This window comes from Meleagris gallopavo, chromosome 16 (genome assembly GCF_905368555.1).
Source record: "Meleagris gallopavo chromosome 16, MGAL_WU_HG_1.1, whole genome shotgun sequence".
In the NCBI taxonomy this organism is placed as follows: Eukaryota; Metazoa; Chordata; class Aves; order Galliformes; family Phasianidae; genus Meleagris; species Meleagris gallopavo.
Window position 1 is genome coordinate 822,957 of NC_139419.1, and position 25,630 is coordinate 848,586.

The 25,630-nt window shown below is 39.9% G+C and overlaps 1 protein-coding gene across 3 annotated transcripts; it reads left to right on the plus strand.

Moving 5' to 3' along the window:
- The first annotated feature begins 31 nt into the window (after positions 1–31).
- ZC3H7A (zinc finger CCCH-type containing 7A) lies at positions 32–25,055 on the plus strand. Of its 3 annotated transcripts, none has more exons than XM_085237978.1 (23): positions 32–187; positions 4,223–4,323; positions 5,375–5,414; positions 6,211–6,408; positions 7,003–7,161; positions 8,280–8,360; positions 8,465–8,503; positions 9,271–9,298; positions 9,788–10,068; positions 11,742–11,949; positions 12,883–12,947; positions 13,236–13,428; positions 15,094–15,255; positions 16,222–16,418; positions 16,697–16,794; positions 17,839–18,020; positions 19,839–19,915; positions 20,454–20,587; positions 20,992–21,097; positions 21,591–21,699; positions 22,262–22,395; positions 22,722–22,885; positions 24,142–25,055. In XM_085237978.1, exons 2-23 carry the CDS (start codon positions 4,256–4,258, stop codon positions 24,329–24,331), a joined length of 2,913 nt encoding a protein of 970 aa, XP_085094104.1. In that variant the 5' UTR covers positions 32–187; positions 4,223–4,255; the 3' UTR covers positions 24,332–25,055. The 3 variants fall into 3 exon arrangements, 2 of the variants coding, with proteins under 2 accessions (XP_085094104.1, XP_085094103.1); XM_085237977.1 differs by having other exon boundaries at positions 35–187; positions 4,220–4,323; XR_014886872.1 differs by lacking the exon at positions 24,142–25,055 and having other exon boundaries at positions 35–187; positions 4,220–4,323; positions 22,246–22,395; positions 22,722–22,868.
- The last annotated feature ends 575 nt before the right edge of the window (positions 25,056–25,630 follow it).

Below are 25,630 nucleotides of genomic sequence, written 5' to 3' on the forward strand. Positions count from 1 at the left end.
TCGCTGTTCTCTGGGCCGTGATTGCGGCCTCCCAGCAGCAGGGGGCGCGCGCGGCAGCGGCGGCGCCACCGGGGGCGGAGCGGAGGAGGCGCCGCCGCCGCTGTCGTCGTCGTCGCCGTCGCCGCCGCGCGCCAGGCCGCCCGGCTCCGCCTTCCGCGGCGCTGCGCTCTCGCGGGCCGAGCAGCAGGTAGGGCCGCGCGGCGGGACGGGCCGCTCGCGCTCAGCGGGGCCCCGCGGCTGAGGAGGTGCGCGGGCGCGGGGTCTCTCCTTCTCGTCTTCCTCGTCCTCCTCCTCCTCTCGCGGCCCGTTACGGCGCGGCTGGAGCGCTCCCGCCCCTTTCCGCGCCGCGAGCGCCGTCGTCAGCAGCTACCGGGCCCCGGGGGGCGCCGCGCCCCGCCGCGTCCCCTGTCCCGCCCCTCCCGGCGGAGCGACCCGGCCCTCCCCTCCCCTGCCGCGTTGGGCGGCGCCGGTCGGTTCCGCTGTTGGAGATGGCGGAGCCGCCGCTCGGAGCGAACAAAGGCGGCTGCGGGAGCCCCGAGCGAGCCCCGGGCCCGGCGGGAGGCGCTGCGGGCGGGCGCGGTTCGTGTCGGCGCTGCCGGCTCGGCGCGGCGCGGCTGAGCGCGTTTTCCCTCCCGCGAACGGGCTTTGACAACTTCTCGGCGCCGAGGGAAGTTTTAAGGCGCCGGGGCGCGGGGGACCGTCCGTTTCTGGCCGAGCGGACCGAAGGCTCGCCGCCGTTCCTTTCCGTGCGCTCCGTCCCGGGGCGGGCTCCGATCGGGCCGTTCGCGCGGCTCTCCGCCCGCCGAGCCGTGCAGCGCGGCGCGGAGCGGCACAGGGCGTTTCCGTGTGATCCGTGCCGTACAGAGGGTCGGTTCAGGATTCCTGTGACCCAGCGAGCGAAATCGGTGATGCGTGGCGGGAGGGTGCGCGTCCAGCTCTTGGAAAGCCGCGTCCGTGCGGACACATCCGTGGTGCTCGGTGGACGCTGAGCGCTGCCGGCGGCTGTGCGGCGCTGAGGGCTGCAGTGAGCGGTTGTGATCGCTGCGGCCAGTGAGGAGCCGTGTCGGGGCCTTTGGTCAGCTGGAGGTCACGAACTCTCTGCGTTAGCAGCTCTTCAGCCCAAACGACGTTGTGTGTTTTTCCTCTGTTCTCTCCGCACTGCACAGGTCAGGCTCGGCCCTGCCCCGCTCCTTACTCTGCAGACCTCAGCTCTCAGCAGGGGCACCCGTGGGTGAGCTGCAGGTGGGTGCTCCAGGGGGCACCTCGGCTCTGGCAGCAGCAGAACCGTGCTGGTTTTCTCAGTGTGTGCTCACATGCTTTGCTGCCACTGTTGAATCGCTCTAGAGTCTTTGAAAAGTGCCACCTGAGACCGAATAGTGGTGATCGCTGGGCTCGAGACAATACAGCATGCTGTATTGTCATGTCCTTCACAGCTCCGCTTGAATGCCTCAGAACTGACAAAGTATAGAAACAAGAGCACTGTCTTGCCCTGTGCTAGAAGAAAAGCAGGTAACCAGCAAGAGGTGTAAGCAGCTTTATGTTAGAGAGAAGTGTAGGTTTTCCTGCCTGTCAGAGCTGGTGCAAACTCGCTGTCCTCTCTGCCTGCTGTTGGTCTGGCTGGCTGGTGTCTGGCAGAAGAGGTGATGCTGGCTGTCAGCAGTGAACTTTCCCTTTGCTTCTGCTTTTGTGAGATGCGATTGAATTGAAGCCTGTGGTGAGGATAAAGTGGTATAAATTGATCTTCAACTTATTTGATTTTAGCAGCTTTTCTTGCTGTGCCAGATTTAATAAACAGAGCTTGAATTGGTCATACAGCAACGGTTGTAGAATTACAACTCCTAATGCAACAGTCTGTTTGCCTATAGCCTTAGTTACTGATGCTTTAGTCTGTTTTTATTCTGTTTTTAGCATTCCATATTTTTTCCTTTGCTTTAAGTTGTTTTCACTGAATTGTACAGAGAAAAGCAAGAGTGTAGGCTTTGCTTTTATAATAATACAAGCAATGTTTTAACTTTTATATATGTATAAATGTACACATCCACGTTTGTTTTCAGTTCTGTCTGCTCAGATGAGGGAGAAAATCTATTGCTAAATAAGTGATTTTTGTGAACTCTGAAAGAGAGTAACTGAAAGTCAGGACCCCATTATTTACTTGCTTTGTATGTAACTGAGTCCAACGTGGTTCTGGTTGCACAAGATGGTCTAAATATGAGGTGGATGGGAGAGATGCTGGTGGTGTCCAAGACAGCTATAAATCCTCTGCAAAATCATCAAATAGTGGGGCAAAATGACTGTACGTTAAGGAAGGATAACTTCTGCCTGAATGTCTTAGGGATGAAAATGAGTACATGGAGAAAAATAGAAAAGTGCTTTGAATAGTAAATGACACTGCTCGTGTATGTTCATCACTTTGCTAGTGTTCTCTTATCTGTGGTGCCAGTTTGTAACAGTTCCATCAGTGTTATTGCTACAGGAGCCGGATCTGCACATCCTCCAGTGCCAACGTGTGAGTTATTAAAAGTTTTTGCCAGAGGTGATAGATAAAGGCAGTTGTTACAACATCAGACTCGTGTCACCCGAGTTGGTGGAGTGCTGAGGTTGCTTAAAATTAGCAGAGCAAAGCTGATCTTAGTGCTTGCACAGATCTTGTGGGCAAGGTACTGCCTGGTGGGCTGTTGAGCAGGGACTGAAGTGTGTTTCATTTTGCTGCCATGTTTCTGACAGTGGTGAGTGCCCAGACTGCTGCTGGATTGGGTTCATGTGAGAACTTCTTATCAGCCTTGTTAGAATCCTGAAACCTGAATGTAAAGGAGTGAACAAAGCATTGGGGTGGTGATGGATTTCCTTTTGGCACTTACACTGTGTTTCTTTTCACCAACAATAGCATATCTTTAATGTTTCTCTGACAATAAGTCTTTTGTGTATGTAGCAAAATCTCCCTGTGTAGTAATAACTTGCAGAAGAAAAGGGGATGCATAAAATCATGTGAAAAGCAGTTACAGGAAAGAATTTGGTTATTTGCTGCCTTGGGAGTGGATTTGGTTATTTGCTGCCTGAGCATGAAGTCTGCTGTCAGAACAGCCCATCACAGTGCTGCTGCTGGGATCCCCACGTCCTGCTGCTCAGTGCTGCTGCAGCCTGGGGGCTGTGGAGGGCTGGGGGATGCAGGCTTTGGGGGCTTCCCTTCCTTTGCTTGGCAACCGTAGGAAAATGATGCAGTTGTTTGTGCTGTGCTCAGGTATGTGTAGAACGGCACTAACTGGGAGTACGCTTGTTGGAGGCTGCTGAGAAGCGTTTGCAAACATTGTTCCAACTCAGACAGAGAACGGAAGGTGTCTGATCCAGCAGTTTTCTGCTCTCAGTTGGGAATGTGTTCAATTTAGTGAGAGGTGTTTCCTTTTGTCTTTATTCTTTTCGTTTTCCATTGTTGCTGTGGAATAAATTCCTACTTAAACTAATTTTCTTCCAAAAAATACATCTCTCGAGGTCGTTTCTTTTATTCAGAGTTTTAGGGTTTTCAGAATAGGACATTTGTCTTGCTGACCTTCTGGTTAAAATGAAGTCGGTTCTTCTGTTGCAGCAAGGTGCAGCCATAGGCAGCAGCAGAACTGTGCTGCAGGCAGCCTTCTCCTGGGTGTTACACACATCTTTTCTGCCTGTTTAACTTGAGTAATTGTAAGTCCATTAAATGAATGACGTGAAGAAAAAATCACCAATTCATACTAGTGAGATGATGCTTAAATGTTCGGATGGCGATGTGGAATGAAAGCCATTCGTTTTTACAGATGCAGCAGGTGGTCTCTGCCAGCTGTGATGTCTGCAGCTCTGCCCAGGCGGGCACTGGGCTCCTGCTTCCAGGCACCCCTCAGTGCTCGGCCGGCAGCGAGAGACTCGGGAGGTGGCTCTAACAGTAGTTTTCTAATCACCTTGTCTTTTTATTAATAAATACACCGGGCTTTTGAGGTAATTTCTACTGCATACTGAGACAAATGAAGTACAGGGCTGTTACAGGAGCCCGTGGGAGCTGCGAGGCTCAGCGTGGTTGAGCAGTAAGGTGCACATGCTGCGTGAGCGGCTCGCTTCAGCCCTGCTGCTGTGAGGGCATCGTGCAGAGCCGCGGGCAGCAGAAGGGGGCTGGGAGGAGCGGGGCGGTGGGGCTGCGGGCGGCATCGGCTGCTGCGGCAGCACTGCTAACGGCATGTCTGCTTTCCTTTTTGAGGAGGTGTGTATCCGAAACGTGGATGTTCAGGATAACATGTCCAATGTGTCGGAAGAAAGAAGCACTAGACAACAGGACATTAAGAAAGGACTTCAGTTTATAGAGTATGGTGCTATGTTTTCTTCTGTGTGTGTACGTGTCTGTGGGTACGGACGGCTCTGGGGAAGTCCCTGTAGTTTAGTGCTGTCAGAGGGCCCTTAGCTCTTCCTAGAGTCCCTGCTTCGTTCCCAAACAGAGCAGATGGGGCTGGGCGGCTATTCCTCTTCAGCTTGCGGGAAAAATTGGCACTGAGGTTTTGGGTGCCCGGAAATCCCCCTTCCTTTTATGGCCATCACACCTGAGACGGGCTGCTGCTGACTGCCTGGCTTTGTGCGCCGCTGCCTGGGTGTTTCTGCTCTCTGGAGCTCAAGTTTAACTTGATGAAAAAGCCTCTTTGCAGTTAATTTGTGCTTGGATCAGTGCCAAGTTTTCCCCTAGAAGATCCTGACTAACTTAAGCAGATTCTGAAGTTTCACATTCCTTCACTGTTCACGTAAGGCGTTGAAAAAAACCCTGCGCTTTAAAAACGGTTTAGAACCAGGTTCTTGGTTAACCTGAAAGGGAACGGAAGGAGTTTCTGGTTTTCTTCCTGAAAGAACAGCAGTAAATGCCTCTGTTTTCTGACAGAGAAAATCTCTGTTAGGTGTCACGTGAAAGAACTCTTAAAAATCCTTCAGTGTTACGTGTATGAATTAATTAACATTGTGTGTTCTTTTGACAGGTAATTTGTCACTTTATAGTGCTTATAGGAAGGTGGCAGTTGTCATATAGAAACTGTTTCTACGTGCTGGAGAAGAGAAAGGAAATTGTTTTTAAACAAACAGCACCGAGTTTTTAAACTCAGCATTCAAAATTGTAACACATTTTGAAGAGGAGAGCTGAGACTGGCTGTATAGCTTTAAATAAAAATGATTCATTAGTAATAGCAAAACACTGCTGTTTAATTAAAGCTGCTCAGCAGCACTCCTGCCTTGTTCAGTACAGGCTGAAGAACACAGCTGGGTTTAGCCTGGTGCCGCAAGCAAGGCTGCGTTTAAGTAAGAGCCGGTGTTCTCTGCTGTGACTGTCTGGTGAGCCGTGTCTTCCATAAGTACATCTTGTAATTTCTTTTTCTAGATCTACTTTGCCCTACCCAGGGACACAAGAACAATATGAGGTAATAAAATTACTTTTGCATTTCCAGAAGTGTTTTTTGCTTCTTTTTTTTTTTGTTTACTCTTGCTTTCAATCATTATTTAAGGAATAATACAGTATGAATGGTAATGTTAAAATGTCTCAGCATAGAAACTGGAGGACTACATAAACTGTGCTACAGCTGATGGTTGTTCAGCAGCTCAGATGAACTCTGCTGGAGCTAGGGATGAATTTGGGCATTCATTGGGTAAAATGACATGGTGTATCTGGTAAAGTTTAGGGTAGTGCAGCAAAAGTGAGATAAAGGACTTGAGTCACACATTCTTGTAACAGATCTTGGTTATGGTATGTGTTACTATTTTGTATAATTTTGGGACTTACATTTTCACACATCCTTCTAGTACTTTATCCAACAGTAAATTGTATCACTGGACTCATGAATGCGTTACTTCAGATTGTTAATGTTCACATTTTACACTGGAAAAGTCTTTTGCTTTGCGAAAGCAGCCTTTGTGTGCTACTGGTTTGCCAGCTGCTCTAGCTGCTGTTTGCTAACAGTGCAGGGAGCACAAATACATACGCCTTGGATAAGTTCCACACACAAAGCAATGACTGTGCAAGTCCTTCTGCCTCCTTTTTGTGCATGTGTTGTGATGCTTGGGGGTGTCTTGGGAAAAAAAAACTCTATTGTAGACAAAAAAAAAATCATTTTTGTTCCATCAATTTACAAGTATACATTTTCTATTTAAAGATGTATTTGGAAATATGGAAGATACACGAGAAATACTGTTGTTCATGAGTGTTTTTCTTTGTTACAGCTATTTATACGAGAACTTGTTAGAAATCTTTTTAATGAAGGGAATGATGTATATCGAGAAGGTGATTGGAGAGGCTCGCTGAATCACTATTCAGAAGCTATAAACATAGCAGATTATGCTAATTCTGAAGAAATCCATGTGTCTGATGATATTTTAGAGAAGCTACATGTAAACAGGATAGCATGTTTTTCAAATATGGTAAGCTTCTATTGAAACAGTATCACTTCTTGAGAATCATCTACTAACACTGAAATTGTGGAAAGTTTAGCAGTGAAAAGCTCTTGGTATTGCTTTGTCTCCTCTTTTCACAAGTGTGGTCACCTGGATGTTTGTAGTTACCAATACTAGATAAATAGCAGAAGAACCAGAATTGTAGGATTGTGGAATGGCTTGGGTTGGAAGGGACCCCAAGGATCATCAAGTTGTAACCCCCTGCCACAGGGCAGGGCCACCAACCTCCAGAACAGTCGTGCCAGGAAGTCGATAGAAGAGTAGTTTAATCTGTTTCTGTTGCTGAGTGCTCCTGACTCTGCCACTTTCTCTGTGTGATAAGATGGCTCTTGAGAAAGAATTAAATTGTCTTCATCCCTCTTACTGGATTTTATATGAGTGATAGCCAACTTTTTAGTTGCATAGGTCAGTGGCTTAGGGCAGTTTGTAGGGGTGGTGTACAGTGGCCTTCGTGGATGTTTCATAGTGTTTCAGTACCTATGTCTAACATAGCTCAAATTCTACATTCCAACTATAAAAATTATTCTGATTAGTTCCTTTTTTCTCTTCTCTCCCTCACAGGGACTGCATGAAAAGGTTCTAGAAGACTGTGAGATAGCATTAAGGTTAAATGAAAATAATTTTAGAGCGCTCTATCGGAAAGCAAAAGCACTGAACGAGCTGGGAAGGTATAAGACAGCGTATGATGCTGTAGCAAAGTGTTCTCTTGCTGTGCCACAGGTAGGCAAATGATAGTTTATGGCTATTTCTACAGAATTAATGCAGAAAACGTGCACTTACATCAAGAGCATTACTTTTTTGTTTGTTTTAAATGCAGGTTTTGGTGCGTTGTTTTTTTTTTTATTCCCCTGTTCTTATTGCTTACTTTGGATGTGAAGAGTGATAGCAGATCTCACAGGCCATAAGATCACCTAAAGAAATACATTCCTGTATGGATCAAGCACCATAAGCTGCTGCAATAAACAATAGAACCATTGAATTAACTGTTCTTTAAGATTCTCTAGACAGAGGTGTATGCTAAAGAGAAAAAGTGCCCGTAATTATAAAGTTTAGTATTTGTGCATGTGATAGTGGCACTTTAGCTCTCCAAGCGTTTAGTAATGTAGTTCTCAGCCGTGCTCAATAAGGACCTTTAGCTGTAGGCTATGTCTGTGTCAGCAGGCAGTGGGTGCTGTAGCAGAACAGGATCTGCAGACTGCAATGATGCTGCTGACAATCTGATTTCCATGCTTTTTTTTTTTTTTTTTTTTTTGTTGGAGCACAGCAGGTGTGCTCCAGCAGCACTTCCGTTTCATCTAAAACAAATCTAATTTGGCACTCTGAGACTGTTCATACTGCAAAGTAAAATGCAGTGTGTCAGGATGATTGAGGGGTTTGCCTCAGAAGTGCGTTCCTGCTTTGAATGATGGAATTGGGTATGCTGATGGAATCTTCTTTTAAAATGGATAGATAACAGGGCAAAATACTGAGTTGATTTTTTTTTTTTTCCTTTCTCTACCTCAGAAATGGTGTAAACGTGTGTGTGTGTACACACCCCACATGCTTTGCTGAACTTCTCTAGTTGTGGAAAATCTTTGTTGTTTTTTTATTCAAAGAAGCAGCACTGCAGGATACTGTCTGTTTTCTGTCTTTTTTTTTTCCCAGACCTTAAAATTATGTTGCTTGAGGATCTGCATTTTTCTGAGTGTGGCTTGCAATCCCATGTTTGTGAGAGTATAGCGTGCATTGAGAGACATCCTGCGCTAGAGATCTTACAGAACAAAGACTATTTGAGGTGTAAACAGTTGTCTTTGACTAGATGGTAATCCATGTACGTTATGACATTTTCTTTCTTTTAGGATGAAAGTGTGATTAAGCTTACTCAAGAACTGGCTCAAAAATTAGGATTAAAAATAAGAAAAGCATATGTAAGAGCAAAGGTAAGATTTGGTTTAACTCACAAATTGTTACAGTTTTAACAAAGATGTTGAGTTTTTCCCTTGATATCAGTTTTGTCGCTAATGAAGGTGTCTTTTCATTGCAGCCACCCTCGAGTTCTGTTTCTAGTGATATATCAACTCAGGTGAGGTTTGACACATTAAGCGTAAGCTGACTGTAAACTGCAGGGAATAATTGTTTCATCATTTCATTATGATGAAGTGGAAATTTGCAGTTGACATTTTATTTTGGACTTCAGGGTTCTGTTGTTTTTTGTATTCAGCTTTGCAATGTACTTATTGCAGACTAGGAGACGAGATTATCATTCAGGTTATCTCTGTAGAATGAATATGAGCTAGAACTTTAAATCTAGTGCAGTGAATACTTTAAACATCTTGAGACGAGGATGTAGCTAATGTGGTTTGTTTATTTTATATCATGGAGAGTAATGAAAGTGAAGAATGCTGGGGTGAAATACCTTTAGATTTAATTGTTTGCCAAAATTTTACCTTCATTAGCAGCTAAATGGGTATTTGTCTTCCTACAGCTAATGTGTCTGAGTAGCACCAATGAAGAGTTCTCCTTTATCTTAAAGACTTTTTCAGATGAAATAGGCAATTTAACTGTAAAGGAGGACTTGGGATAGAATGAGGAAACACCAGAATGGCTCACTGCTCTTTTATTTGTTGGTTGGTTACAGATTTTTAGTGGTACAGCAATGTATTTCAGTTTGCAATGGGATGTTTTATCTTAAAAATTATTTCACCCTTAAATCCACTGGACTTCATAACTTAGAAGTTGTATTAAACCTAATTTAGAGGGCTTACATTCTCTGCCTGTAAGTATATGTTTGAAGAATATTAAAGACTCTTGTGCAAAGTACTGAGAGGATTTTTTTTTTCTTACTTGCAGAATTCTTCTGTAGAAGATATTGAGTTAGGTGAGTCTTGTGTGTGTTAGAATACTAGTAGTAGGAAACTAGATACATAATATATCTAGTTGTATTTGTTATGAAATTTATTCATAAGAAAATTTAACTTGTCATTTGAAAGATCTGTGTCAAAAATCGGATATCTTTATCTGTGAAACTACACATTCAAGTGCTGAGCCAGTCCTCACCGTGATGGGACTGAACTGCCTTTAATATAATTCTTTACTGACCTGTTAAACTTGAAAGAACAGGGAGGGGAGAACATGCCAGAGATTCAGTAGCATATCAAGCCTGTAACTTTTCTTGTATTTTTAAGTTTGAGCAATATATAAGCACAGAGATACGGGTACGTATGAATTGGAAGATATTTAATGTAGTTTTGCTTTAAAATTCAATTTCTCTATTCTCTCTCTCCTGACACCATCAGGCTAAAGGTTAGGGGAGGCGTTTTTACACCTCTGAATAAAAGTTCCAATCATTCCTGTCTTTTTGTTTCAGATTTATCTGACCAGAAGCAAGATACGGTTTCTTCTGCGTCTTCATCGGCCTTTGTTTCTGAATTGTCTAAAGTGGCATCAGTACCCATATCATCTTTATCTTCTGTTATGTCTCTTCAAGTGGAAAAAGCTTCTTTGCCTTCTGCAACGTTGGCAAATGGAGGAAATGTTTCTTTCTCTATGCCAGAAGCATGTTTAGATTGTGGAGATGGAGATATAATTATTGGTGAAGAACTTGATGAATTACTTGATTCTGTGCCTGATCCAGATGAAAGCATAATGGTAAAACTTTGTTTGCTTTCTTTTGAGTGAGATCTTGTTTTATTGGTGAATTAATTTTTATGGTTACATTGAGCTGTAGTTGTGTATGGGCAGGTTGATCCTCTCAGATGTGTGGGCTTGCAGTTGTGGCTGTAAAGATACCAGGACATGGCAGAGCGCCAAGGAAATCCTATTGGATTTGTGTGCTAGAAGATTTGAGTGAGGTTGCTCGTAGATGGAGACTGCTTTGAAAAACACTGCTACCAACACTACTTCTGAGGGAGGGATATTACTCCCAGGAAATGCCATGAAAAGCGAAGCAGACCATTGAAGTCTGAGCTGGTGTATACTTGTTACAACTGAGGCCTCTGTGAACCTGAGGATGTTTGGTGTGCCCACCCTGGGGCTACGGAAAGTCAAGCTCGTGCTTACAACTTTGCAGGACAGCAGTACTTGTGCTGCTGTCTCCTAGTGCACCAAGCAGTAGTTCTGCAGTCAGAGCTTTGTCCAGACCTGCGTGGCAGATAACCAGAAGTAGGCCATTGTGAGGTTAACTTTTCATATTTGTTAGAAGAGATTATTAGAAAAATTGAGGCGTTTCTTGAGTTATTCTTCATTACACAACCTTTCTAGAGTTAGAGCATACAAAGCATCCAGAGCTCCTCTACTGACAGTCAAAGTGAAAGTTCTGATTGATGAGCAGAGATGGCTGAACTTAATAGCAAGGTTACTGATTCTGAGCTGTGTCTGTGACAGTCATTTGGAGCACTTAATATCACACTGCTAAATGAGGATCTGGCATGTTGAATTTTTCAATTAGTTGTGATTTTTAATTATCATGTAGCTACGGATACAGCTGTAAAAAAGATTGATTGCAGAACTGGTTCTGTCTTGAGCTTGATTTCTTGGAATAAAAAATGTTTAGGCTTCTTACTGTAAGTTTTATGCATTTCATTTTGTTGTATCTGTTATGGAAATTTCAGTTGTAATTATTGTTAAATCATAGTAAATTTGCTGTAGTAATGGCAAATACTATCTTTTGAGGTAGATTGAAGCCTCATGTAGTGTAGAACCTGAATGCACTTGGGGATGAGATACTGCCCACTCTGTGCAGACAGTTTGATCAGCCTCCAGCCAAGGAGGGAGCTTCTTGTGGCAGCAGTTGAGCTGTAGGGAAGGAAGCTCCCAAGTTCTGTCACATCCCTATCAGAGGTGTGCGGAAGGATGTGTGGTTTTCCTTTGAGGGAAGAAGGAAAATTGGCTTATACAGGCAGTGATGTCATTTGGTACTGCCCCGGATCTGTGTCAGTGCTAACTCTTAACTCCTTACTGTTTGAATTATGTTCTCTTTATTTAGAAAAATCTGTGCAGGTTTCTGACTCAAAAAAAAATTCAAAATTACTTCTTCAATTCAGCTAACTGAACCTTTAAAATGTTTGATCTATAGATAATTCCTTGCATTAAAGCATTCAGACGTGATTTCTGCAGTTCTCTGCAGCACTGTAGTGTACCTGTCGTTGTTTTTCTGTAGGTTTACAAAAACTTATTGAAAACATTATTAAAAGGAAGAAAGGAAGACTGTTCCTGTCCCAGATTGTATTGAGGTTTTTTTTTCCTGTGTGAATTCTTTTCTTTTTTCTTTTTCTTTTTTCTTTTTCTTTTTTTTTTTTTTTTTTTGATTTCTTTTTATACAGCAAACTACAGGTGCCAGGGGACCTATTCCTGCAGGAAGTGTGGCTCCCAGCGTGCCCTTCTCTGCTTCTTTGCTGGGGACGTTGCCCGTCAGTACAGGATTTGTTCCTACTCCTTCTCTGTCAGAAATCTTTTCACAGCCTTTGGCTTCTTCGCTGGAAAATTTCTGTTCACCATTAAGCACCTTTTCAATCAGTGACCCAAAAAGAGGTAAAAAAGGAGTATTAATATTTAACCTTATGATGTGAGAGAGAGTTATGAGACAGCCAGATGGATTCCTTGTTTAACAGATTTTTCCTGCTACTCAGTAATGCTTAGCACACGTGCAGAAAATGTGGTCTGTGCTCACATTTTTAGCTGTACTGATTATCAGTGTTGAGTGTACACAAGATTTTATAAAGAAAGCTGTTGTTTACTTTGGGTCTACATAAGTTCTTTAAGCTCCTTCTCTTCGTTTCTTTTACATTTCTTGTGGAAGTTACTGGTTTTGGGAGAACAAGGATTAAGTAGGAGCCATGTTAGCTTCAGGGTATGTGTCTATTTTAACAAAGCATAAACCATTTCTGGTGATTTGACAATAAACATGAAAAGTTGGTTGGTGTAACTGTGTAGTTTGAAAAGATAGCAACATTACGTGTTTGAATTCAAGTTGTAGGTGATTATATGGTGAAATAGAAAGAAATAGGTGGAGAACTAGAAAAGAAGAAATAAATTTTATCTCAAATCACCAGTGTTATAGAATGTGCTCTTAATAATGAAGCCAAATTAACAAAACTAAAAAGTAGAAGAATCCTCTTAACCCTCTTGCATAACAAGCAAAACAAGTTTTGCTTATCTAGCTACCCTTTTTATCCAGCATTAGCAGTATCTTTATGTTCCTTCAGCAAATGTCTGCAGAGCTGCTGCTACTGTTAGTCAGGTGGTTATACCTAGTTATTTTTCAACTAAGATGTTTACAAGGAGGATTTCATATAATTTGGAAGAAAAAAAAAAAAAAAAAGGTGCAGAATTAGGTAGCAAACAAAGCAAGATGTGCTGCTTGTTAAAAAACAAACCTCTGATACTTAATGCTTTTCAGGAGTTATAATTTTGTGAATAGGATATTTTGGGGAAACTGAAGTAATTGAAACTTTATTCTTTTAGACCTTTCAAGTTCAGCTTCTAGAGATGGAACACCAACACTTAGCAGCAATAACTCTCCATTGTTTGTAAGTATCTTTAATGTTCTCTTTTCCATCAGTTCAGATGTTGATATATCAAGGGCTTAATGTAGATCTTAATGAGTGTGTGGCTTTTGTGAAATCTCTGCATCCACTTTTAGGATGTGTACTTAAGTTTGTACTTGATTTTTTCCATGCAACTTTTTTTTATGCTTTGAATAATAATTTAATAATTTTAATAAGCCTTTTTTTTTTTTTTTTTTTTTTTTTTTTTTTTTTTTTTTGGTGGAGAAATGAAATGAGATGGCTCAAGTAAAATGTACTTTCTTCCTACAGATAAATGGCCCTAGTAGTTTGTTTGGGTCTGAAAATTACATGGGAATTTCAGGTCAAACTAGAAATGACTTCTCAAATGTTTTTAGCAGTGCAACTGCTAGTATACCTGTATCTTCAGCACTTGCGGGAAGAAACCCATTAGAAGGCACACATGAGCTGAGACAAGCCTGCCAGTTATGTTTTGTCAAAAAAGGTAAGGAGTGCTGGGACCCGACTGGGTTGGTTTAAAGGCAAAACAAAAACATATACTTAAAACACTGTGAAATAAAACAAAAATACTTTTGGCTTCTAAATAGCGTTCAATTCTGACTTGTTCTTAGCAGATGTAGTACGATCGTGTTATTAAGGAACTGGTAGAATGTTTCAGCAGCTTTTCATCTTCTTTCTTGTCTCTATCTGTTGTCCTACTAGGTTCTTGATTTCTAAAACCACCACCAGTCTCCACATGCTTTCCCCAAGCTGTAGGTCAGCCATGTAAGGTCATTCACATTCTGTATTCACTTTCCTCCCAATGCCCAGGGTACTGTGAAGAATGACACCTTTGCTCAAGACTAAAAAAACTTGCAATACCCTCTCTGATTGGCCATGGGGAATTGAACTGCAGTTCAAAGTACCTGGTAACCTTCACATCCCATCTGTTTTATTGTTTTTTTTCCAGACTAATTCTAAATCATAATCATGAGGCTTCCAAATCTTAGTAATAATTAACTTCACTGTATTGACTGAAAGGATCTTAACCTGTACTGGACTTTAATATAACTAATCTTTTAGGTCTGAGCTGTTGCTGTTAAAAAGAGCTGTATTCTAGAAGCAATAGCTTTTATTAAGACTAATCTTAAAAAACAGACATTGTGCTTCAAGTTACAGGTGTCAATATTAAAGTACTCCATAGTAGTGGATCTTGTAGAGAATTGTATTGAGACATTTTGATGATGGCTATTGCAGTTTTAAGAACTTTTTTTAGGTTGAAATTATTTTTACAAGAAAAATCTATGAAGTGATTTGAAACATGCTAAAAGCACAGGAGCTGTAGAACATTGAAAGAAATACTTTGTATGTTCATTGTCTTCGCTTCTTTTATATCAATACATTTCTTCTGTTTCTTTGTTTCTCTATCAAAGCGTTTAAGTATCTCCTGCCTGTACAACCTAAAATTATACTGTTCCATCAACTTGTCCAGGGAAAATGGGTCACGCTCGTGTTTTCATAGTCCCTTAAGTAGCAAAGAGTGAAGTTCACTGGGCGTTGCTAGTCTTCAAACTTACTCCCTGATGTCTGTCTTTTAGATGTAATATAATCTTCACTTGAAGGTCATCCTAAAACCAGAGTATAAACCTAGGCACACTTTTCCTTCCCAAATAACAAAGCTTTGGGACTGACATTTATATTTTGGGCGCATGTACTTCTTACCTGTTGTTTTGAGTCTGAAATATAGTAGCTGTTTTAATATAATAAAAAATGAAGGTTGAGTGGGCCATTTTCTGATCCTTGGTGTTCACTTGCGTAGATTTCTTGTAAATCGCAAATTAAGTTTAAAAACAGTGTAATGGAAAAACATACTTTGGAATTTGACAAAAAGTAGCGATTGGTTGCTGTCCCATAGTACTTACAAGTTATAATACAGTACTCCCTCCACGCTTTTCTTGCCAAAACTGGTCATTTTGTAAGTATTTAGTTTATTTCTGTTCTGCTCAACATGGCTGCTGATGACTTGTGGTTCTTCAGACTTGCTGGTGCAGTTAAGGATTCCATGCACTGTGTGTACTTCGCTTTTGGGTGTATGTGCCAATCTGTGCATGGAAATTATGAAATTTTGCTGCAGTTTATGTGAATATAAGCCATTTCATGATTATTTCAGGTCCTAAATTACTGGATTATGCTTACCACCCTAATTTAGAACATAAATGTAAGAAGGATATTCTAATTGGTAGAATAAAAAATTCTGAAGATAAATCATGGAAAAAAATACGTCCAAGACCAACAAAAACACAGTATGTGGGACCATATTATATATGTAAAGGTAGGTGTATTATACGTAGTGAATGTTAATGTTTGTGCTCAAACTAATATCTTCTAGGTTTTTCACGGTGAAGTATTGAATGAGATTTTAAATGTGTTCATGGGAGATGGGGAAGTTACAGGGTTCTGTATATTTTCAGTCATGAGGCAAGTTGTATTTTGACAATTAATGTGATTATTTGGAAAACATGAGCTGTACTTCTGCTCTTCATCATGAATAACTTTACTTTTGAGTGGGATATATTTATTTCTCGCTTCATTTTACTGTATCCCCTTAAGCCATCTCCCTTTTCCTTCTTTTCCTATGAGTTGTGTATACAGTACGGACAAATGGAGACTGGCATAGAAGTAGTTCCCTTCTGATTTCTGACATTCCCCCAAAAGTTCTGGTGTGCATATGTGTGTGTTTTGGCAAGCCAGCAGGAGAGAGGGAGGACATATCATGCTCTCTGACTACAGCAGGTCTGTCAGTGTGCACACACCTGCTAATTACAAGTTAGTCTCTTTAAATAAAAAACATGCTCTGGACTAGGAGGGACTTGCATTTTCAGCTTCCTGTAGGTTTGCAAAAGAACTGGTCTGACTGTCACTCAGTCCTGGTGGATACTGTTGCCCTCAATGCAATGTGTTCTGAGCACTGAATATGCAAAACAACAATAGCAAGAAAGCATTCTTTTGCAGTATGGACTGCTTATGATGCAAGCAGGATGACTGCTGTGTTAATTAACAGCTGTATCTGACTGTACTTAAGCAAAGTTCTCAGCATTGTTGCCTTAAAATGCAGAAATATAGTTGATGGAGACGTTGAAAATGTAAAACTCAGGCTGATGTACAAATCAGTCAGGATGAGGTTCTGCTCCTATCTGCTAGACTTCACAACAGGTGTCGTCGTTTGATAAAGGTTTTAAGATGAACTTACAATAGAAGTTGTGTAACAGCAGCGTCAGATTCAGAGTTTTCATTTCAGATGTTGCTGCTGAAGAGGAGTGCCGATACCCAGGGCACTGCACGTTTGCCTACTGCCAGGAGGAGATAGATGTGTGGACACTGGAGCGCAAAGGAGCTTTTAGTCGAGAAGCTCTTTTTGGAGGAAATGGAAAGATCAACTTTACCGTGTCACGACTGCTTCAAGAACATCATGGATTCTTTATGTTTCTTTGTGAGGTGCTGCCTTATCTTTAATATATAATACTTAATATCTTTAAATTATCTTTAATATATAATAAAAAGTCTAATAGGTAATATAGTTATCCTATAAGAAATGCTTCTGCTCATGACTGACTTGTAAATTTTGAAATGTGTGTTCAGTAATAATCTGACCCGCTTTGAAGTAGAGATTAGTTGAAGTCCATTATAAAATAAGTCCATTATAAAAAGGTGAGGTATACTTTTAAATATATTTAAATAAATACTGTCTAATTACTTGTTTTTTTTTATTCCAGAAATGTTTTGATCATAAACCCAGAATAATAAGCAAAAGGAACAAGGATAATTCATCTTCTTGTTCTCACCCTGCTATGCATGACTTTGAAGATAACAAGTATGTCTGAAATAATCATCTCTTTAAATTTCAAATTAAAAGCAAGGATTTCAGGGCATTTGTGAATATTGACTTTTCATTTCTTCCTTATTGATAATTTTTTTTCCTTGCTAACTGTCTGCGGTGTTTTGACAGTATGGCTAAGACTAAACTTTGTGAACAAGGATTGCCCCCGTGTAACTAAACTGTGAGGGCTGAGTCATTATCAGTGCGTTCAAAACCAGTGGTATCCATCTTTGTGTTTGGATCCTACTTCTTTGTGAGCTTGTTAGCAGCTTGTCTGCTTGGTGAGCTGCACTGCTATAATTATTTGTGTGCTGCCGAATTTATATAGGATTTTATGAGTATCTTCTTTCTTCAGTCTAATTTACTTATTCTGCTTGAGTTTTAACCTAGTCAGTCAAATACAGGCTTACCTTAATTACCTGCAAGTAATTACCTGAATTAGACCATAGGTCTTAATAATTCAATTCATGCAAAGCAATGTGACAGAAGCCCCTTAAATTATTCTTTGAAAGATAAAAAGGTTTCATAGCAGTATTAGTGGATTTTTTATACTGCATACACTTAAAATTTTATATGACAGAAATGGAAGTAGGAGCATTTTAATTGCTTTATTCATGCTCCTCTTCCCTACGTTGAGGAAATACCACAGGTGTGAAAGTAAGACTTTTACTGGGATGCATCAACTTTTTATTTAATGATGCTTTAAAAAAAGAATAAGTTCTTGTGTGAAAATAGAATATATACTTGAAAGTGAACGTGATACACTTTGCTGCTTGGAAACCAATGATAAAGTTGGATTGGATTCAGTAATGCTTTGTAGAAGACGAAGCTCTTGGTTTTGCAAGAGCACTGATTTGTAATGTTGCTTTACTCAGACTAGAAACAATAATTAGGTGCTACTTCTGGAAACCGCTGGTTTCAAGTAAGTGTTACAAAGGCAGTTGAGTAAGCTGTGATAAGGGTGGGTTATTTTACATTTTTTTTCCCACACATTAAGTCATTTTAAGACATATCTAAGGCTGACTCTTCTTTAAATAGGTGCCTTGTCCACATTTTGCGAGAAACTATGGTGAAGTATTCCAAAATTCGCCCTTTTCAAGTTCGGTGTCAGCTTGACCTGTGCAGACATGAGGTACACTATGGCTGCTTAAGAGAGGATAAATGCTTTTATGCTCACAGTCTGGTAGAGCTTAAAGTCTGGATAATGCAAAAAGAAACAGGTATGTTTAACAGAATGCTCATCCTGCTCCTCATTTTTTTCTGCTGCAGTACCAATCTGGGGAAGGTGCACTGACTTCCAGTCTGCTGAAACCTTTCGTACGTTAGAGAAACAGCTGTGTAAAGAGGGTACAAAGTGTTGACAAGTTTACTAGCTATTGAAGGTTAGAAAGGTCTTAATAATAAAAACTGTCAGAGCAGCTTATTATCATATGATACATCTTTTTCTTGAAATGAAATCAGGAATCTCTCATGATTATTAAATCCAAGTCAAACCAGATTTCTTCTTAATTTTAAACATTCGCAGTGTAGAAGATGTTGATCAGATATCTTCTTCATGGAGCACTGGGGGGAAAAAAGAAAACAAAACCTTGGTGTATTTTATTTATGCCATTGTTCCAATCCGTCCCCACATACAAGGACCTTGTCTCTGTAGTTAAACTTTTCATTTAGCTTAGTGTTGATCTGGTATTCCTATGTAGTAAGCCAGACGATAAATGCTTCTAGGTGGGCACCCTATCTCAATAGTTGGTACGTTTGGTCAGTTTTTCTGTTGTTCTTTACACGGGATATTTAGAGAGATTTAGAGTTTAGAGTTTTAAACTTGGTCACAAGTTTATTCTCCATAATCTTCTTGTTATAAAATTTAAAATAATCAATGAACTGTTGGCAATAAACGGTTTATGGCCCAGCATGGTCACTCATTTGTTCTACTTTGCTCTACATGACTGTAGTTTATTTAAGTAGTGCTGGATCATTGTGATGCACAGAGGAAAAGGAAGCTTGGCAGTCCCCATGTTGTGCAGTGTCGCTGGCATTTTTTCCCCTTTCTGCCCGTGGTTTATTCTTCAGTTTATCTCAATTCTTGTACCAGTGTGATAACAGAGGATGTCACACAGATGTGAAGTCAGAGAAAGATAAGAGGTGACTGTTTCTGTACAGATTTCCAGTCTCTCTCTCCTGAGCTGATCCTTTAGAGGTTTCTGTGTGAAAATAAAAGTTACTTTCTGTTCTTATCCGCTGCCACTACAAAGTCCAGCATTGCAAATACTTACTCTGTAATTTCTATTTTGAAGTAAGGGTTGGATTCTCCAGGAAACTTGTTTTGCCACAGAAGGATGTGTTTTATTTTTGGAAGGATGTGTTTGTGTTGCCCTCATACTTCCCTAAAGTCAGTTAGAGCTCTGGATCTTGTCCCGGTCCTGGTTCTCTGTTCTCAGCACGAGGCTTCTCTTCAGAATGTAAGGTGTGGGAAGAAAACAAATCCTACCTCAGGGAAGAAGCATTTTATCAACCCTCAAATCCAAACACAGATAATAGACCCTATTTGTGTGGAATCACAGTAATAACTGTTACAGTATGTGAGAACACTGTATAGCTCCAATAGGAACCTTAGCCAGAGCTGTAAGAATGGCCTTCCTGAAACAAAGCTTAATTAACAGGGCTTGCTTTTTAAAGAAGACAGAGGCAGTCTAGTTTCTGCCAGCTGGTATTGTGTTTTTTTGTGGTCTGTAATAAAATGCAAGTTCTCTAATGAGATTGGCAGAGGATATGTTTACAGAAGGATTATGTTTATACAAATACTCAGAGATGCATCTTTATGTAGTTATAAATCTGTATTTTAGAAAACTTTCATGCTGTCTTTTAAATGCAATGTTATGTACTACATTTATATTTTGGAGGTGAGATTCTTAATTTGCATGTATGTGTATGTACATATGTAAATAAACGTTTGGGACTTGGGTAGCACAGCAATTTGATCATGTCTGAAATTTTAGAATAGCTGTAAGAGCTCATGAGCTTTTAACTTTCCTTTAAAGGTATTTCACATGATACTATTGTTCAAGAATCAAAGAAATATTGGCAGAACATGGAAGCTAGTGCACACGGGTCACAGGTATTTTCATTTTGCCTTAAAACTAATGCTGTAGCAACTTTGATTCTTTTTTTGATCTGTATATAATGTAGTGTATCTCTGAAATTGCTTACTTCTCATGCTCCCCAAACAAACTTTCAGTGTAGCCTTCCTTATTCCACTTACGCTGAAAATGTCTGCTTTTCTTCAACACAGTTCCTTTTTTGCTCTGCTTATGCTGTCATCTGTGAAACAGAAAACCTAAGTACCATTTCATAGGCATCTGCCACAAGGCAATTAATTATCTTTTCAATATGTTGGACTTCTGTATGTTCAGTTTATGCATCATATTATCACAACTTCTGCATATGCCTAAATCAGAAATAAGTAAAAAATGCATTCTTTAAAAAATGTCTAGGTTTGAAATTTCAAGCAAAACTATTACAAGGCATATAGTGTAACTACAGCTTACAGACATATGTTGTAAACTTTTAACATAGGGGATAATTCATAATTACGTGTGGATTTCTTTGCAGATACAAAATACCTTTTATTGTTGTTGTTCTTGTTTTTGCGTAAGATCCTTGGGAACCAAATGAAATATGGATCACTTAATTTGAAGATGAAGTTTGTTTGTGGTCAGTGCTGGAGGAATGGTCAAGTTAATGAGCCAGACAGAAACAAAAAATACTGCAGTGCAAAGGCAAGACACCCGTAAGTAAGACAGAGCAGCAAAAATTTTGCCTTTTGTCAGCGGTTTAAAATCTCTTTTGAAAAAGTTTGTGGCTTTGTTGAGGAAAGAAGTCATACAAGGAATTTTGAAAAGCACATTGAAGCATAATAGAGTTTCTAGAAAAATTCAGTTAAATCCCAACTAGAAGGATGGAGGCTTTATGAATAAACATTCATTCTAGTCTTTCCTGGTACTGCTTTGATCTACATAGTGTAGCTTTTGTTATCCCAGAATCATAGAATGGCCTGGCTTGAAAAGGACCGCAGTGATCATCGAGTTTCAACCCCCCTGCTGTGTGCAGGGTTGCCAACCACCAGACCAGGCTGCCCAGAGCCACTTTAGTTACTATTGCTTCTTTTCATTGAACGCATCTGTTTTTATCTAGGTGGACCAAAGATCGCCGTGTGGTGCTTGTAATGTCTAATGAACGTAAGAAGTGGATGACCATTCGTCCCCTTCCTGCAAAGAAACAAGTGCCTCTGCAATTTGATGTATGTTAACCTAAAAATAACCTTTTGTGTTAAGAAAACTGAGCAACTGTGAAATACCAGTAACTGGCCTGATTTCATTAGTTCTGCAGAAATTCCCAGGGGAACTGGTGGAAATATGCCAATAGTGTTTCTCCAGAGTTCAGCCTTAACCTGTGAGATTAGTCCTTTTCAGCTCCTGAAGCCCTCTCTCGTCAGCAGAAGTTAATCACTTAAAAATGCTTTAACTAAATTCTAATTATTTACAGTGATTATCTTAGAAATCTTTCAAACATCTGTGTGATGTGGTAATCTGACAGAAGGTAAAAAGCAGGGCTGGTGCTTGCATCTAACAGTTTACATTTCAAACTGTGTTCATTTTATAAAACAGGCATGGTTTTATGTTTCATGTAATGTAAGTGTCTGTCAGGGGAGAGAAAACTTAACTTAAAAAAAATCTGCTATCACCATTTTTACTTTATATTCATGAAGAATATATTTTTAATTCATATTCTAGTTGTGCAATCATATTGCTTCGGGCAAGAAATGTCAATATGATGGAAACTGCTCATTTGCTCACAGTCCTGAGGAGAGAGAGATGTGGACGTATATGAAGGAGAACAGCAGTAAGTAAAAAAAGTAAAGATTAAAGCAATGCTATGAATCTAACTGCTCTGCTCTTCATTTTTGTTCCTCAGTAACTTTCTAATCAACTTTCCTTTGCTATCTTTTTTTGTAGTAGGCCTTGAAGGCACTTAATTTATTTGAATGAGCTCTGGCTGAGTATTCAAAAACAGTATTAAATAAAAATAGCTGCATTAAATATTCATGACCTGATGAATTGTATTTTAATAACTAAATAGTTTGTATTATATTTTTAAAGTGTTAGAAGTAGCATATTGGTTCATGGAGCTAATTACCAAGTTATCTTTACTTTGTGTGTCTGTTAAAAATATGTAATGCATTACTTTCCTCTGTGAAGGTAGAAACGGGTCTTGGTGAGTAGCCAGAGATTTGTATTGCTCTTGGTTCTTATCTCTAAACCGTGTAACTGTCTATACCATGTGCTTCTTTTTTTCTTAAAATAGGTGGGGACTGAATTATGCTTGCAAACTCAGTCGTTTATCTAGTATTCTCAGACTTTTGCCTTAATTGCTAATTACTTATTTTAGCTTCTGCTCTCATTAGTTCAAGACTTGGAGCAGTTGTATGACATATGGCTAAAAAGTCAAAAACCAGAAAAAGGAGATGATACAGCTGCTCAGGCAAATAAAGAAAATGGGAAGCAAATTCACATGCCAACTGACTATGCTGAAGTAACAGTAAGTAATCATAGGTGTAATTGTAAGATCGTGCTTTCTTTTTTCCTCCCCAGTCAGTAATATGCTGTTGTCCTTACTCTCCTGCTGCTTTCTTATCTCATATATAGCTGTGCTAAATGCACAATTTAACTGGGACTATAAAGCACTTCCTCTGAATCCTCTAAAGCCAGTGGAAATCATAAACTTCAGGTGTTGTTTAAATAACTGTATCCAAGCTAAGCAACAATTTGCAGGCTGACATAAAACATTTAAAAGGTATTAGAAACATGTTTGTACTTGTAAAATTGAATTCTCAATGCTTTGTTTTCAAACACGCTGTTGAACAGGTGGATTTCCACTGTTGGATGTGTGGGAAGAACTGTAATAGTGAGAAACAGTGGCAGGGTCACATTTCTTCTGAAAAGCATAAAGAGAAGGTTTTCCACACAGAAGATGATCAGAACTGCTGGCAGTATCGCTTTCCAACCGGATGTTTTAGTATTTGTGATAGGTATGTGCTTTCTAAGATTTATTTCGTAAACTGAAAAATTCTACTTCATGGTATAAATAATTAGTGCCATTGCAAGTTTTAACACACAATGTTCCAATATTTCTTTTCTTGCATGTATCTTCCAACAAGAAGGTAAGTAATTAACAGTATTTGAACATGTGCTGTTGGAAGTTGGAGAGTGACAAGCTTCCTAACTGTGGAACCCAATGAATGGTTGTATGATCTTCATAAAGGGCCACACGTTTAGAGCAGCAGGGAAAAAAACTTGGTTAAAAAATACTGTTTGTAAGCTTACTTAGACATCTGCCTTTCATTACCCATGGAACACAAGAACAGTTTCTAGTTGGACAGCATAATTGGAGCTTTAAGGCAAGTAGAAATTTTATTGGCAAGCCTGTTGGTTTTTTCAGCATTGGTTGTTCTTTTTGCTGCTTCCTTTAATCCTTAAATGCAGCCTGTTTACCTGACTGAGTAGATTTTGGTAAGCCTGCTGGCATTTCTTTGCACTTTTGCAATTTTATTGGAAGGTTGAAAACTTTGAAATCTGCATTCTGCATTGTGGTGTTAAAAATTAATTTTGCTCATTCATAAACTTTTTCCATTTGGTATCATGTTAAAGATTTTGAATGTTTTAGAGATCTTAAGAGACTGCATAGCATACAAAGCAAGTTATTTGGCTTGTGCAGGCACTGCATGCTCGTTTATGTGCCCTGTTCAATGCATTTTTAGTAATATTCTAAATTTGATGTTCTGAATGCTAACAGAGCTCAGATATGCAATATAAAGTGAACATCAACTGGTATGCTCACCATTTAACAGAAAAATACTAGAACATAATGAATTCCTGAGTCATGCTGAATACTCCAAACCAAATTTAGTTAGCAAAACAAAATTAATGGAATTTCTAAAACAGGTTGTTCTGTAGCTTAGTGAACTAAATGGGAAGGTCATATTATCAGTTACATTAATACGTCAAGTAAATGAAAGATGGCAAGCATTAAATGATTCAGTAAGGTATCACAAAGAACAGGAAGAGTCATCTCTTCTCCTCCACAAATGCTTGGCAGCTAGGAAAGAAGAGTATAATCAAATGCTAAACAGTTAGTCTCATCTTATTAAAAATCAAGTATTCTTCCAGTTATTTTTATGTCTGTAAGAATCTCTTGCATCTGAAAAACACAACTGGGGAAAACACCTAGATATAGCAGTTGCCATCATAGTGCTACAAAAACACTGCTTAAAATCTGTCTTAACAGATATATGGCTGGTACTTGCACTGAGGGAAACAACTGTAAATTTGCCCATGGAAATGCTGAACTCCATGAGTGGGAAGAACGAAGACAAGTTTTAAGAATGAAGCTCAGCAAAGCAAGAAAAGACCACTTGATTGCTCCCAGTGATAATGACTTTGGAAAATATAGTTTTTTGTTTAAAGGTTTAGACTAATACTGAGATGACATATACATGTTACCAGCTGGAAGCATAAACCAGAACAATTGACAATAATCAAAAGCATGTGACAGAAAAGCTGCAGGTTTTCTGCTTTTATTGGCATATATTGTTCCTCCTGAACAGCAAAATATAGTAGATTTAGGGGAATTGAGTGGACCTGTCTGTGCTGTCATGAAACAGAGCGGTGAATAAAAAAATCTGAAGTATTATGTGCTTTCTCACCTCCTGTTGGACAGAAAGTTAGGGAATAGAAGGGGGAGAAAGGTTGTAATGTCTAGGAAGCCCCCTAGTGTCAGTCCTTCAGCTGAAAAACTTCCCGGTATCAAGGTATTACAAAGCAGAGTGTTACGGGCTAAGAAAATGATGGATGAATATTCAGATCTTTTAATGGAGACGATTTGTTTAAAACAAAGTTTGCTACTTATCTATATGTAGGTTGCTAAAAAGGATTTTCTTATTAAAGATTTTAAACAAAATAACCATTTAACTACAATATATGTTGAATGGGTATTTTTTCTCTATTTGTATGTTTCAATATAATTTACTGAAAAAGGATCTTGGGAGGAAAAATGTATTCATTTTTGAAAATGAAGTAGTTAAAATTGTTTCTTGGTCTTTGCTGTTTAAATGATGATTTTGAAAGATTACACTTGTATGTCAGTATTGTGTATTATTGTATGGACTAATGTTGCCTGTAATAAAGAGAACTTTACACAAAGCTCTTCTGCATGCAACCTCTCAGGACCGAGGTCTTGTAAAAACAACCGATGTTTTATTTGCCCGTTAGCAAAAGCTCGAGCGCCCGTCGCTACGGTCGAGGTGTCTCGCTCCGATTTATAGGAGGGAGATGAGGTTCTTTTAATATTATATACCCAGTGTGAGATTAAGAAACATTACACGAGGTTAGTTTCCGTGTTTTGGCTGCTTATTTGCCGTTTGCTTTATCGTCATTACTGCCTTGGACTCATCACAGCACTGAACTCACAAGAATGGCCCAGGTGCCTGCGGGGCGTGAGGAGCGATGCTGTGTGGGCTGCAGGCAGGCGCTGCCCGCCCGGCCCCCCCACCGTCCTGTTTTATTTCATTTTGGCTTCTTGCAGATCCTATAACAGCTTCACTTTTGTGCCGATTCAGTCCTTAGTTTAAGCAAGCTCCTTTCATTCACTCACTAGAAATTGCTAAATTTGTTTGCCTTTTTTCCCTCCTTTCGCTTCTCCTTCCTCTCAAGAGCACTTTTAGTCACCCTTCCTGGCGTAAACAGTTAGAAGAGCTTTAAGAATGACTTCGGGAGCC